At 45.7% G+C, this 14,088-nt stretch overlaps 1 protein-coding gene across 2 annotated transcripts in view; it reads right to left on the reverse strand.

Moving 5' to 3' along the window:
• Positions 1-51: 51 nt before the first annotated feature.
• The window catches only part of PRTG (protogenin), an 84,174-nt gene continuing 70,137 nt past the window's right edge, over positions 52-14,088 (reverse strand). The window contains exons 16-20 of one of the 2 annotated variants that reach the window (XM_083475608.1): positions 13,457-13,642; positions 11,134-11,254; positions 10,121-10,286; positions 6,383-6,484; positions 52-5,661 (exon numbers count right to left, since the gene is read on the reverse strand). In XM_083475608.1, the coding sequence (XP_083331734.1) occupies positions 5,308-5,661; positions 6,383-6,484; positions 10,121-10,286; positions 11,134-11,254; positions 13,457-13,642 (929 nt within the window). In that variant the 3' untranslated portion in view covers positions 52-5,307. The remainder of the gene's footprint in view (positions 5,662-6,382; positions 6,485-10,120; positions 10,287-11,133; positions 11,255-13,456; positions 13,643-14,088) is intronic. The other variant, XM_083475609.1, reaches the window with a different exon arrangement.

Below are 14,088 nucleotides of genomic sequence, written 5' to 3' on the forward strand. Positions count from 1 at the left end.
CCATCAAAGAAACTGCAAGGACAATTACTCCTTGAAAGAAAAAAGGAAAGCTTTTACTAAAGGAAACTTTTATTTAAACTGTGCAATCCATCAGTATTAGACAGCAGTTTTATAAACATTTTGGCATTTAAATTTCTACTCATTTTTGGCATGACAGTTGTGCTAGTATAAGAACAAGCCTGAGGGGTGGGGAAGAGGAGAAACACACCAAGGTTTAACATTCACTATAATGCTATTTTTTAAAAAAAGAATTTCGTTTAAAAAAATCCACATTATTAAACAAAACATTAAAAAATACATTGAAAAAGGTACATTCATTATCAAGGCAAACACCAGCTGCCCTCATGCAATGGAATTCACAGAGCTGATCCCCTGAGTCAAATATAAAATTAATATAATTCAGCTTTGTCCTCCATTTGCCAGTCAGCTGTTGCTGCCCTTACCAGAAACAGCAGAAGGAGCGCCGGGAGCCAGAACACCCTTCGCAAAAGAAATATAGCTGGACTCCCGCACTTGCAGTTCATTCACATATTTAAAAATACAACAGAAACAAAAAATATTTTTCTTTTTCAAAAGCCTAGGTTTCATGAACAAGCCATTTACCAAAAGCACAAGGTGGGTTTAAGGGATGTGTATGTGCACAAAAGATAGAAGGAAAAACAACAAATTCCTACTGGGTCCAAATCATGCTCAGATCAGATTCAAATTTGTGGATCTGGTTTGAGCAAGATGTTTTATAGTGGGAATGTGGCTGCGTCTGCTTGGCCATATCTTGGCTTAAAAAGCTATGAATGAGTGTTTGCCCATGAATGCAGCTCCTTTGCTCCTAGCTAGCAAACTTGGAAGTCTTCAATTAACCACTGTTTCCTGTTTTATCCAAACTGGGAAACTATGGTTATCAGCTTTGGAATAAGACAGGATGCTGAACCATGGTTTGAAGCTGTGTTAACATCCTAGTTGGTTCCAAAGCTGGTAACCACAGTTTCCTGGTTCAGAAAAAAAGATAAACTAAAGGTCAATCAAAGGCTTCCTGGTTCAGCCACAGCTTGTTCAAAGGGACTGTGTACACAGAGCAAAGGCATATTCATATCCAGCAGCTGTTATTTAATCTTAAGTGGTAGAATAACTAAAAGGAACAAATTTGTAAAGCTATCGCAGGGAAATGCTTTAAATTTTCTAACTTTACCAGAAATAGTGCCAGTGCAGAGGTTGGGTAGATGTGTCTTTAGAAAATTCTTGCACTTGGCCCAGTGGCGGATTCTCACAGTACAGCACATGCACTTGAGACTCAAGAGAGATCAGCATCCCAGACAGGAGCCAGGCAGGCTTTTCAAATCACGCCAGTTTCCTTAAAGACCTAAAAGATTGCACACATACACACGCTCCTTACGCCAGCCCTGGCTTTTGGGTTGACATCACACTGAAAATATATAATCTGGACCTATGCTCATCCTCTAATACATATTTGGAAAAATTGGCCACTACACAAGGGAGAGAGTCTTCCCACCTCCAGAACTTGGGGTCTGTGGACAGTCATCACCAAACTAGATAAAATTCTGCCTGCACATTTTGCTCACAAATACCAGAGGTAAGAATAACAAGCGCAAAGCCTGCTCCTTGGACATCATGGCATCGGCATTATTGCCACATGGTCATGAGGCTGCCATTGGGGGCAAGCACCACTTACTGGGGCCACTCTTTTGGTGTCTTCGCATTGAGACCAATGAGACTACTCCAGAACATGCACTTTCCAGATAGCATCATTTCCACCCAATTCAGATCCCACTGGAATCAAAAATGGTTCTCTGTTGGCTCTTCAGAGGTAAAGGAAATGACAGTTTTACTCAGCTATCCTTTGGACATTTTTAAAGGCCAAGGAAATTCACATTCTAGAAGAAGATAACTTTTGTGATAAAGGAGAGCCCCAAGAAAGAGTCATTCTTGAAAGTTGGCTGGCTTACAACCCTTTCTAGGACTCAGCAGCGGAAGCTGCTCCCATAGCCATCACACCCTGGGACAAAGAAGGGTCTAGAATTATCCTTGGTTTTGCCATATGGTGATTCAAAGGCAAAGAACGTGCTAAGCGCCTCTCTGGATGCAGGCTGGAGGGACACATTATAATATAATGCTAACTCAAAAAAAAAAAAAAAAAGGCAAAGAGACCTACCTAACACATCATGCCTCTATACTGAGGTAACCTTAAATATCTTTGGTTTTTTTCTTCATTTGCTGCTAAGTAGTACTTGAATAAAAGCTATTTCTTTACTGGCAGATCACCTTGTGGATAAAGCCACTCTCTTTAGTTAACTGGATATCTTTGGAGACTGAGGCAATTAACCGGCTGTCTGACTGACAAGAATTCCAGTAGAAGACACGTGTGAGGTAAAAGTAGTATCTTTACTCAGATGAGCCAAGATTTGCCCACACAAATGCAGGCAGACTTTTAATTTCCACAGAGCTCTTTGTGAGGCCTCACAGAGTCCCGTGTAACTTGAAAGCTATCGCAACCTTATCCCAGTCTAAAATGCTCAGGGCAAGAGAGATCGCGAAGCATCTTCCAGCCTAAGGGCCCAACAATGGCAGCCACCATCTACTACGGTTCCCACAGCCGCACCTGCTCCTCCTGATTATTCCCAGAGCAGCCGTGGAGCTTGATGGGTCTTTGGCATGAAACTGCTGAGGAGGGGGATCTATTGGCGTCACCCAACAGCCTCAGGAAGGGGTCAAAAAGTGTCAGTACTTCACAGCAAACAAGTCTTTGGGAGAAGAAAATGGTTACCTTGGCATATCAGCCATTGCTAAGAGGCTCGCCAAGGATGCCAGGAGTTTCACGGCATGAACCGTGCCATCTTTTCTCTCCTGGCTTCAAGCAGCGCACTCTCCACTGTGCCCGACACAGCTTTGTCCAATGAGACCAAAAATAAAATCTTTGGTGAGACAAGTTTCTTTTTCTTCAGCAAGTAAATATATATATATATATAAAACACATTTAAAAATATCATAATGTATCTAATACTGGACTGTTAAAAGAGCTTAGTTGCTGAAGAAAAGGAAAACAAAATTACACTTGGAAGTCTTTGGAGATTTTATATGCTGAAAAGGTCTTATTTCAATTTTCTTTAAAGGCTGTCTTTTGTAACAATAAAGATAGTTAACATTGTAGAACTAATTTGGACCATAAACTCCTACAGTCCATAGAGGCCCCTTCTCGTTTGGTTCTCTCCTCCTTTTGGTTAGTAACTACTTAGGTAATAAAATGTATGCAAACCTATAGTTTTAACTAGCTCAATTACCATTATTATTTTTTTGGAAAATATGCAGCTTTCTTCTCTTTTCTACAGACAATTCTTTGGTACAAGATTATTATCATCTTTAAAGCCTTTGTGTCAAGAAAATTGTGAAAGGTGAACAGGTCTTGTCTGGTACAGCGCTAGCAAACATATACCTGCATTCTAAAGATCTACAGAGGCCAATTCACCAAAGGAAAATGAAAAAGGGTAGGTGGGGAGAGATTTGTTAGTTCCCCCTCCTCTTCCCCAAACATACCTGCATACTGGCTCCCATCTTAATATGGCACAAGTGGACATTTTTTTGCTGTCCGCAACAGAACCAGGGGTTGCCCTGGGAAGTTAATTGCCAGTATTGCGTTCTTTGGAAAAAGAAATGAATTCTGATTGGGGGAGAGGAGGGGGAGATCTCTATTGACTGGCTCCCAACTTTGGTGAATATAGCCCTCTCTCTCTCTCTCTCACTCACTTGCTTTCTCATTCACTCTCTCGCATTCTCTCCCAAACTTAAAAACAAAATAATACACAATACCCTGTCAGTTTGCCTCACATTGCTGCAAGACAGCTTAAAAAGTAACAAACTGCGCCCTGAGTACGGGAAAACAATAATACTAGAATAACTTTAAAAGGAGGTAGTATAAAACAGGAGTTGTGTGGCAGAAACAGGTGCCCCCCTCTTCTGAGAAGCTGTTCAGCTCAGTCTCTGGCTCCTTTGTTCTAAGAGAGGCCTCGGCAGAGCTCAAGCTGGCCTGTGGAAGGACCTAACGCTTTTCATAGGATCATAGAATTGTAGAGTTGGAAGGGATGTGGTGCAATCCCCTGCAATGCAGGGATCACAGCATCTGAATCTGAAGGAGGAGCCCTGAGCAGGGTTGGGGAGCCCAGGACTGGCCAGAAACAGACCTATGGGAAGAGTTTCTGAGCACTTGAGACCCTTTGCGCCCCACAACCTGCAGAGCACATTTAAGGCATCTTTCTGTTCTCTGAAGCAACTTCATGAAGACTAAAAAAGGCATAAGGCAAAACAGTGATTTCATAAGATATCTATATAGTGAAAGGCACCATTGCTCTGAAGCATGAGGAAACACTCCCTTTTTAGCATTACCTGCCTGATGGGCGCAAGTCAAGGAATAGGGAGTAACGGCTGGGCCCGAGCGATTCGCCACAGCATATCCTGACCAAAAAATGCTCGGCTGATGTGATCAGAAGAAGAAGGCACTGTCTGAGGCAGGTTGGGGGAAAGGAGGGAGATGTGACCCTCAAGTCTCAAAAGGAAAGCAGTTCAGTGTTTGGGAGCCCAGGGCTTGGCTTTTACTGGCCCCCTCCCAGGGCTGCAGCCCTGAAGGCAAAACAACTCAACAGGCCCTGGCCTCTTGTGAAGCAGTCATAAGAGTCTGGGCTCCCTCGCTAGGCAACCTTCTAGGGGGTTTGGCAGAAAAGGCTGCAGTCAGATTCCAGTCTGGCCCTGGTCCTCTGCTCCTGCCCCATGGAGAGGCTTCCCCCCCCCCTGCCTTTTCCTCAAAGCCAGAGCTTCAGCTGAACATCCCTGCTCACCTGCCGACACAACTCCTTTGGATCACACACACACATTCACACCCTACACATAAAATGGAGGGAAAATACATGGGACTACTAGGAAGTTATCGTCAGTTATGTAGCCGAGACCAACTCTCAACACAAAAAAACATGAGGTAATGCCACCCGGCAAACTGAGGTAGATATTCAAGCAAAGGGATCACCTTTGCTCCAGTGATAGATATATAGATATATAGATATATAAAAACTTCTCTTCTTCGCTCTACTCAGAAATCCGTACTTTCCTTTCACATTGTTGAGCACTGAACATTCAAAAAGCGTGAGTTTTAACACATTTCTTAAAAAAACAAAAATGGTCGACAGAATTGCAGGATCGCCTGTTGGCCACTCAGGGTTCCCACTTAAAGCTTTGGCTCTTTGTTCATTGTCCTTTGAACAGACACACACAGACATACAGACACAGACAAACACTCTGGTGGCAGGCTCAGTTTTGTCCTGCAGGCGGCAGCTGGAGAAGTGGCGGCGGACTTTGGTCGGGAGGCTCTTTGGAGGCACTCGGGAGCGGACACACGGGGGCACTGCCTGCAAAGGAATCGGGGGTCACTGGAGTAGCACTGACGCCCGCAGAGAGGTGAAGTTCTTCGCTGGACTCATGAGAGAACCTTCCAGAATCACCGGTTTCGTGGCTTTCTTCACTGTTTGCTGAATGCTCTGTGTCAGTAACGATGCTGTACGCAGCCTGGTAGTTCGGCTTTTGCTCTGGGGAGGCATCTTTGCCAATGAGGACGGCAGTGCCCGACTGATACAAACACACTGCTTTTGTAAAACATCTCTGGGTCTGGAAGAAACACAGGGAGGAAAAACATTACACAAAAATAAAGGTGCCTCTAAGGCAGAAGAGACCAAAATAGAATACAGGCAACACCCAAAAGCTCTGCTGGTAAAAGGTGAATACTGAGATCCAGCGTAGGAAACACATGCCCAATTTTGGCCTTCTGGGGGTCCAAACTGGCTCATGAGGCCATTTCTCTCCCAAACCATGCCTATCTTTTGAAGTCAGTTGGAAATACCTTCCTGCTTCACTACCTCATAGTAGAGCAAGCTGGAGACTGGAATAAACTGCAAAGAACAACATCTTCTCTGACTATGGCTGGTCGTACCATGAGGTTGTCACCTCAGGTGGCAGATGCTGGAGAATGGGGATTGGCTGCAAGGTGTGGGAAAATACAGCCCCATGTGCCACACAGCCTCCCCGGACCTCAGGTGTGGTGCAAATACAGTATGCCGTGTTGAGGTAAGATTCAACTGCCAATCAAGTCTGATTCGGCACACAGGATGGGGAGAGCTGCCATGAGGCACTTTGCATCAAGCAGCAAATTATCTTGAGCCAACCCTGTCTCCAGCAAAAGGAAAGAGAGGCTCTTGAGCTATATGGGATTTGAGGATTGCCCTTGTGATTAGTTCACTTCACAAAATGCCCCAACACAAGATATCAAGGCAGAAATTCAGAGCCACTCTCAAGCCTGAAGAGGCCAGGAGACACTCAGTCATTCTCTTACCTCTTCTGACTTCCCTCTCTTAGAGTCTTGAAAGAAGAGCCATTTCCTGGAACTCTTCTTTGCAATTGGCCCATAGCTGTTTATAATTAGATTGGTACCACCCTAAGAGATAGGGGAGGAAACCTTACGTTACTCAATGGAAAAAGGATTTGGCTGAAATTAAAACAAGGCCCTCACAACTCAACTCTAAAACTTTACAAAAAATATTAACTCCAGCAATTTCTGCTCTCTCTTGGAAGCAGATTGGCTTAAACTGCAATACTATGCACACTTACCTAGGTGTAAGCCCAACTGAACACAGTGGGACTTACTCCTGAGTAAACATGCATAGGACTGTGTTTGAAACCTTGCAAATTCTTGCATTCAACCCCTTCCCCCCCCCAAACACCCACAAAAGTCTGCTTGATTTCCGATGAGAGGACATTTAGTCTACAGCAAAGTCAAAAGTAAAGAGCACTTGTGAGAAGGGCAACTTTTGTGGGGCTGTAATTTTAGACCACATGTTTCTAAGGAAAGAGGCTATTTTAATGAGGTGGATGCAGACTGGAAGCAGAAACAGTGAGCTTTGTGCTCTTGAAGGTAGCCTTGACATGCTGCTGCTGTTCCCCAAAAGCCACTGGAGAAGGAAGAGCAGAAGTCTTCTGACAGCCACTGGCTTCTCTGGAAGAACTCACCTTCTGAATAAGTTGGAGAATGTTACAGGGGGGAGCCCTAGAAAAACACCAGCACCATCTCTGTCTAGTATCAAATGCTCTTGGCGGGTTCAAGCATGATAGGCTTTCTACAAAATGTAACATGGATTATCCTAGACCAGTGGCGCATGAACGTTTTCCCTCACAGACCACTTGAAAATTATGGACGGTCTTTGCGGACCACCCAATTATTTTTCTGCCTGTTGTAGCAGTTGCAATGTGCTGGATTAAGTGGTTTTTAATAGTGACTTTATTGCTTTTTTATTTCTTATATTGTATTTTATTGTATTACAATTTCAGTTCCATAAAATTCAAATTGTAATACAATATAAGAAATAAAAGCGGCAACAAAAATACAAATAAAATCACCATGACTATTTAATGTGGACGCGCCACAGATCACCCAAATGAAGCTCCAAACCACTGGTGGCGCATGGGCCACAAGTTGGGAACCCCTCCCCTAGACACATTTCCATGTGGTTTCAGGCCTGGTTTTGGGGACTTGGGGTGCTTTGGGGAAATCTTTACCTGGGAGCTGAAGAGAATGAGCTTTTCAGTAGAGTTTCAGTACCATTGACTCTGGTATGTTTCTGGATCCCTTGACAGGATGGGCTTGGGAGGCCCTGGTTTCTGATGTCCCTGTCCTTTCTTAGGGATCATTTTTTGAAAGGGGGGGGGCTTCTGTCCAGTGCCTTAGGCATCTGCTGTCAGCAACAAGCAGGTGACACATAGCTCTGTTTCTCTTTTTCATCAGATATGCCCTGAACTTGGAGGTCTGGCGCAAGACTTTTTGTTGCTTGCAAATGGCATCGCTACCAATTGTTCAGCAAAAGCTGAACAAGTCACTTTGACACCTGAGGGGTGGGAGAATCCCACAGACACTTCTCCCACTCCATGGCATGATCATTGGTCCTCCTAGCTAGTCAAACAGTAGCTGGGGACCCAAATTTGAGAAACACTATATTAAATGCATCTAAGTTGGGTGTGCCAGCTTATCTTTGAAGCCCTAAAAAGCTTGGCTCTAGGGCATGGGTAGGCAAACTAAGGCCTGGGGGCCGGATCTGGCCCAATCGCCTTCTAAATCCGGCCCACGGACGGTCCAGAAATCAGCATGTTTTTACATGAGTGGAATATGTCCTTTTATTTTAAATGCATCTCTGGGTTATTTGTGGGGATAGGAATTTGTTCATTATTATTTTTCCAAAATATAGTCCAGCCCCCCACAAGGTCTGAGGGACAGTGGACTGGCCCCCTGAGGCTCCTTTCCTCCTATATCAGCCTGACCACACCCAAAGAGAACCTTTTCTGAATGTCGACTGAGACACAATTACCGTATTTTTCGCACTATAGGACGCACTTTTTCCCCTCCAAAAATGAAGGGGAAATGTGTGTGCGTCCTATGGTGCGAATGCAGGCTTTCGCTGAAGCCTGGAGAGCACCAACCCCTCTCGCTCTCCAGGCTTCAGGAGAGCCCCACCGCCAGCCCCACAAGCTCGGGGGACAGCGGGAGAGGGGCAGCACGCCCTTCCCGCTGTCCCCCGACTTGTCTAGAAGGCTGGCGGGGGGAGAAGCCTGCTCCTCCCCGTCGCCAGCCCCGCAAACTCGGGGGACAGCGGGAGAGGCGGAGCGCGCCTTTGCCGCTGTCCCCCGACTTGTCTAGAAGGCTGGCGGGGGGAGAAGCCTGCTCCTCCCCGTCGCCAGCCCCGCAAACTCGGGGGACAGCGGGAGAGGCGCAGCGCGCCTTTCCCGCTGTCCCCCGACTTGGCTAGAAGGCTGGCGGGGGGAGAAGCCTGCTCCTCCCCGTCGCCAGCCCCGCAAACTCAGGGGACAGCAGGAGAGGCGCAGCGCGCCTTTCCCGCTGTCCCCCGACTTGTCTAGAAGGCTGGCGGGGGGAGAAGCCTGCTCCTCCCCGTCGCCAGCCCCGCAAACTCGGGGGACAGTGGGAGAGGCGCAGCGCGCCTTTGCCGCTGTCCCCCGACTTGTCTAGAAGGCTGGCGGGGGGAGAAGCCTGCTCCTCCCCGTCGCCAGCCCCGCAAACTCGGGGGACAGCGGGAGAGGCGCAGCGCGCCTTTGCCGCTGTCCCCCGACTTGGCTAGAAGGCTGGCGGGGGGAGAAGCCTGCTCCTCCCCGTCGCCAGCCCCGCAAACTCGGGAGACAGCGGCAGGGGCGCAGCGCGCCCTTCCCGCTGTCCCCCGACTTGGTTAGAAGGCTGGCCCAGCCCCACAAACTCGGGAGACAGCGGCAGGGGCACAGCGCGCCACCCCGCTGTCTCCCGACATGGTTTGGAGGCTGGCGGAGGGCTTCCTCCTCCCCCAGCCCCGCAAGCTCCCAGAGCGATGCCAAAGCTGCGCGCAGCTTCGGCATGGCTCTGGGTCCCGTTCTGGGGGAGGGGGAAGCTCGGGCTTCCCCCGCCCCAGCCCCGCGCCTGGCGGGGGGGGAAATAATTTTTTTTGCCTTTATTCCCCCCCCCCCCCAAATCTAGGTGCGTCCTATGGACCGGTGCGTCCAATAGTGCGAAAAATACGGTAGTTGGGATGAGGAGTGAGGCTCCATAGTGGCTACAGATGGTCCTGGGAATGCCTTACTTCTTGAGAGCCATTTGTCTTCCCCCACTTAAGATCTATGGCTTTTAAATGTTTGTGGGAGGGGTGTTATTGGTTTGTTATTGTTTTTTGTGTTTTCATTTTGTATTTTAATGTTGTAAACTTCCCTATGCTCTTTGGATGAAAGGTGCTATAAAACTTCAATAAATAATAATTTTTTTGGTGACTAGTTAACTTTCCTTATCCAGACAGCACTGGTCTCCCTGGGCAGACTATTTTCATGTGACCCTCATTTTTAAAATGTTTTTATCCATCAAGCCTGTTTCCATTTTTGTGCTGCTTCATTCCTTTTATGAGACTGTTTTGCTTCTAATTATTGTAAGCTGTCCTGTGCGGTGCAAATCCCTTGGCAGGCTGGGCTGTGTGTGAAAGTTTTCTGAATAAACAAGCAAAAGCAAAGAAAGTTAAGGCAGCAGGAGCCCAGAAAAGACAGGCCGTTGTACCTTGGCATCCAGGAAGCTGCTTCCCGCCATCATTGGCTGTAGAGATTCCTCATTCTCAGCAAGGTCTTCTATGCTCTTGCCCACCTCATTGGCACCCATGGAAGAGATGCTGCTGTGAGAGTGCTGGTGGGACGCTTGATGGATGCTTTTGGGGGCTGACGTTTTCCTGTTCAATGTGGAGCAGGAAGGAAAGTGAGACTTAAGACAAGCGGGCTAGGCTGAGGCAAATTCCTTTCGATCTTGCGTGCCTACATCCTGTTAGATCAGGATAGAGGATTCTTTGGCCCTCCAGATGTTGCTGGATGATGGGAGTCGGAGGCCGATAACATCTGCAGAGCCAAAGATTTCCCAGCCCTGTTAAAAGCAACCAACTGCAGTGATTTATGAATGGAACCAAACTCTCTGGGATTCATCTGGCGCTGGACTTTAGATTGCAGGTGTCTGGGTGTGTTCATGTGCTTCAATATTTACAAAGCTTCCCAGCAAATACAAAACAAAACAAAACAAAACCACAACACTCCCTACAAGGTTCTACCCTTGCCTTCTTCCACCCTAAACTACAGTATTTGTTTTTCAGCATTTGAACAGGTGATCCTCACTCCATCCTCAACCACAGCCTGAAATGGGCCAGCCTGGCAAAAGCTGCCATACGTGACTCTTCAGCTTGTGTATATTCTGGCTCCAGATCCCAGGAGTTTTAAGACCTGGGGTATGTAAACGAAACAGTTTTGTACTGCAAATCCAGACACATCTCAGGTAAGCTTCTCTAAGCAGAAGAGCACAAATGTCCACAGCATGCAAGCAAGTGTACTGTCTCAAGGGTCATGGGCTTCAAACTTCCCCTCCCACAGATTCCACTCAGGGCCTGAGCCTGGGAGCCCACTGCTGTCACAATACTGAATTGCTACAAGTGAGAAGTGTCCAAGGTCCCCCCAACCTCACCGGACCCTCATTTCTGTGGGTGCTTCAATGGTAGCACTTTGGAAGCACCTAGTTGCCCCCTCCAAGCTTACCTGGCTTTGCTGCGATAGATCAAGATGAGGATGCAGATCAAGATGCACGTCAGGGCAATGCAGACACCTGCAATGATGCCTGTCATCGACTTCTGGTCCAGCTGGTAATAGCCGGAATTAGCTGCAAGGAAGAAAGCAACACCCAGGTCTATCATTTGCGTGCCCTTTTTGCAGCACAATTTCTGGGCACCCCTTGCAATTGAAAACACAAGAAGCATCGCTACGGACATTGGGGAATCCTGAGGAAACTAACTGGGCCAGGCTGTAACAGGCTGCTTTCCATACAAAGGTGCCCAGTTCCCAGGCAAGATGAGGCCCGGGGGCCACATGCGGCACTCTCTATCTGGCCCTTGGGACCCTCCCTGGGCTCCTCCCCTCACTGACCTTGAGAAAGGCATACACTCTCCCCACAGCCATCACTGAGAAATTACTGCTCTCAACTGCCTTCTAATAAGGGTCACTTTACAAACATCTGCAGGAGCAACCCACCTCCCTACTTTTTCCTTGTGTGTCATCATGCAATACTGTTCTGATGTCTTAATCTGTGTTTTAGCTTTCATATATCATATGTTTTATTCTTATGGTAAACTGGGGGCATAAATCAAATAATAAACAAATGAATTTTTAAAAATGTCATTTTAGACTGTAAGCCCGACTGCAGGGAGTGTTTTAACACAGATTTTTGTCAGCCACTCTGAGAGCCACAAACAAAGAGAGGAACCAGGCGCCTCCAAGGTGCCATGTTTGGTTGCGCAAACTGTGGGTCTCCAAGGATTTCTTACTGAAGTCAGTGGGGTGGGGGAATTCCCCAGGAGCTACTCTTTGTCACTGCACGTTTGACGTTTGCAGAAGCCTTGATTTAAGGTAGCTTCACAGCTGCTCTTTCCAGCTAAGGCTCCCTTCAAGTGTGATTTTACTTAGGAAAGTATTTGAGGTGTGTGGAGGAGAGGGTGGGTAGACTGCCACTCAACTGTAGATTCACAATATGAGGCAATCTTAACACATCACAATCTACACACATTTCCCTCCCACCCCCAGTGTAACATTATAGTGACTCTTGAAACAGGCAGCCTGTTTCACATCATGCAGAAGAATCACGTGTAAGTAAAATAAATAAATAAATCACATGTGCAGGTGGGGATGGAGAAGAACAGACCCTGTGACTAGTCCTTCCCAAATTCTTGTGGCAAAGACATTTTCTGTTTTCCCAGGCTTTTGGCAACCACGTTTAGGTTACCAAAAAGAGACCAGAGCTGAGGTATTGTTTTCATTGCTGTGGTTTTAAATTGTATTTTAGGATTCATATTTACACTGCTTTGAGAGCTACTGTAAACCATTCTGAGAAAACTTCATGACAGAATGTAATCTTAAAAAATGTATTATAACAGTCAAGCTTGCAAAAATCTATCATTTGCCCGATAATAAATGTTGGAAATGTAGAGACTGAAGGTACATTCTTTCACCTTTGGTGGACGTGCCCAAGGATTAAGGCTTTCTGGGAGATGATTTATAATGAAACGAAAAGGGTATTTAAATATACCTTTCTGAAGAAACCAGAGGTCTTTCTCCTGGGCATCGTCGGCCAAATGGTGCCAAAGAAGGACAGAACTTTCTTTATGTATGCCACAACAGCAGCAAGAATACTTATTGCAAAATATTGGAAGACACAAGATCTACCCACTCTGGAAGAATGGCAGATGAAGGGGATGGACTACATGGAATTGGCGGAAATGACTGGCAGAATCCGAGACGAGGGAGAAGAGTCGGTGAAAGAAGATTGGAAGAAAATTAAAGATTATTTACAGAAATATTGCAAAATTAATGAATGTTAGAATGATGTCAGAATGAAGTTAAGTGGTTTAAGCAGCAATGTTATAAAGGTGTATGTAAAAATGGATTATTAACAGGTGAGAATCCAAAGTTATAATATATTAAGTTAAAGGGTTAAGATAAAAACAAATAGGGAAAGAAATTGCTGAATTAACTAACTGAATTGGAATACAAAAAAGGGAGGTGTGAGGAGGTCAGGGAAGCAAGGAAATGAATGTAAGGTGGAAAGATTGATGTATTTTTTAAAGTGTTTTTTATCTTTTTTGTATTTTGTATTTTTCTTTTATTCTTATTTCTGTCTTTTTTCTTTTCTTTTTATTTATGTGATTTTTTCTTTGAAACCTTAATAAATATCATTTAAAAAAATGTATTATAACAGCAACAAACAATACTAAAGAATGTGTGAAGAGACCGTAAATGTGAATCATAATAACATAAAGACCTGGTGTTTTAAGACCTGACTAGGTGATTGTCACAAATTCTTTGCACTCACCTGTGTCAGCATCTGCCGAATCCAAGCGTTTGGGTCTTTGGTTTGATTCCGAGGCTTCCTTTGGTAGGACAGCAAGTTCCACCACGTTGGAGAAAGGCCCCTCCCCCACTTCATTGGATGCAGCTATTTTAATGAGGTAGATGTTTCCTGCCATCAGGTTCTCCAGCAAAGCCATTGTTATAGTTCCTATAGGGGAGGGAGACGAAACAAGGCAGGAAGATTGAATTGGGATATAGCTGACCATATCATGTTCCCTGAGCGCCAGGCAGACCCATCTGACTTTATCTGGACCTGGTGCCCTCCAGCTGCTGTTGATGGAGTATATCCCCAGGAACCCTGGCTGCACTGGCTGGGACCAGTGGAAGTTTTGAGTCCAACATCAGCTGGAGAGCTGATCCAGAAAAGCTAAGTAGTAGGGTAGACCAGAATAGAGATGATGGCTTCAACCTGCTTATCAATATAAGAATTCCTCACTTTCTACATGAACATGCTGTTGAGTTGGATCCAGTCATTATAATCTGAATCTAGAAAAAGGATAGTCAACCTGTGGTCCTCTAAATGTTTAATCTCATAAATGTTGAATCTCTTTATTTAAAAGCATTTCTAAAACAATTACCGTATTTTTTGCCCTA

Source organism: Podarcis liolepis, assembly GCF_965112155.1.
Source record: "Podarcis liolepis genome assembly, chromosome: 14".
NCBI lineage: Eukaryota > Metazoa > Chordata > Lepidosauria > Squamata > Lacertidae > Podarcis > Podarcis liolepis.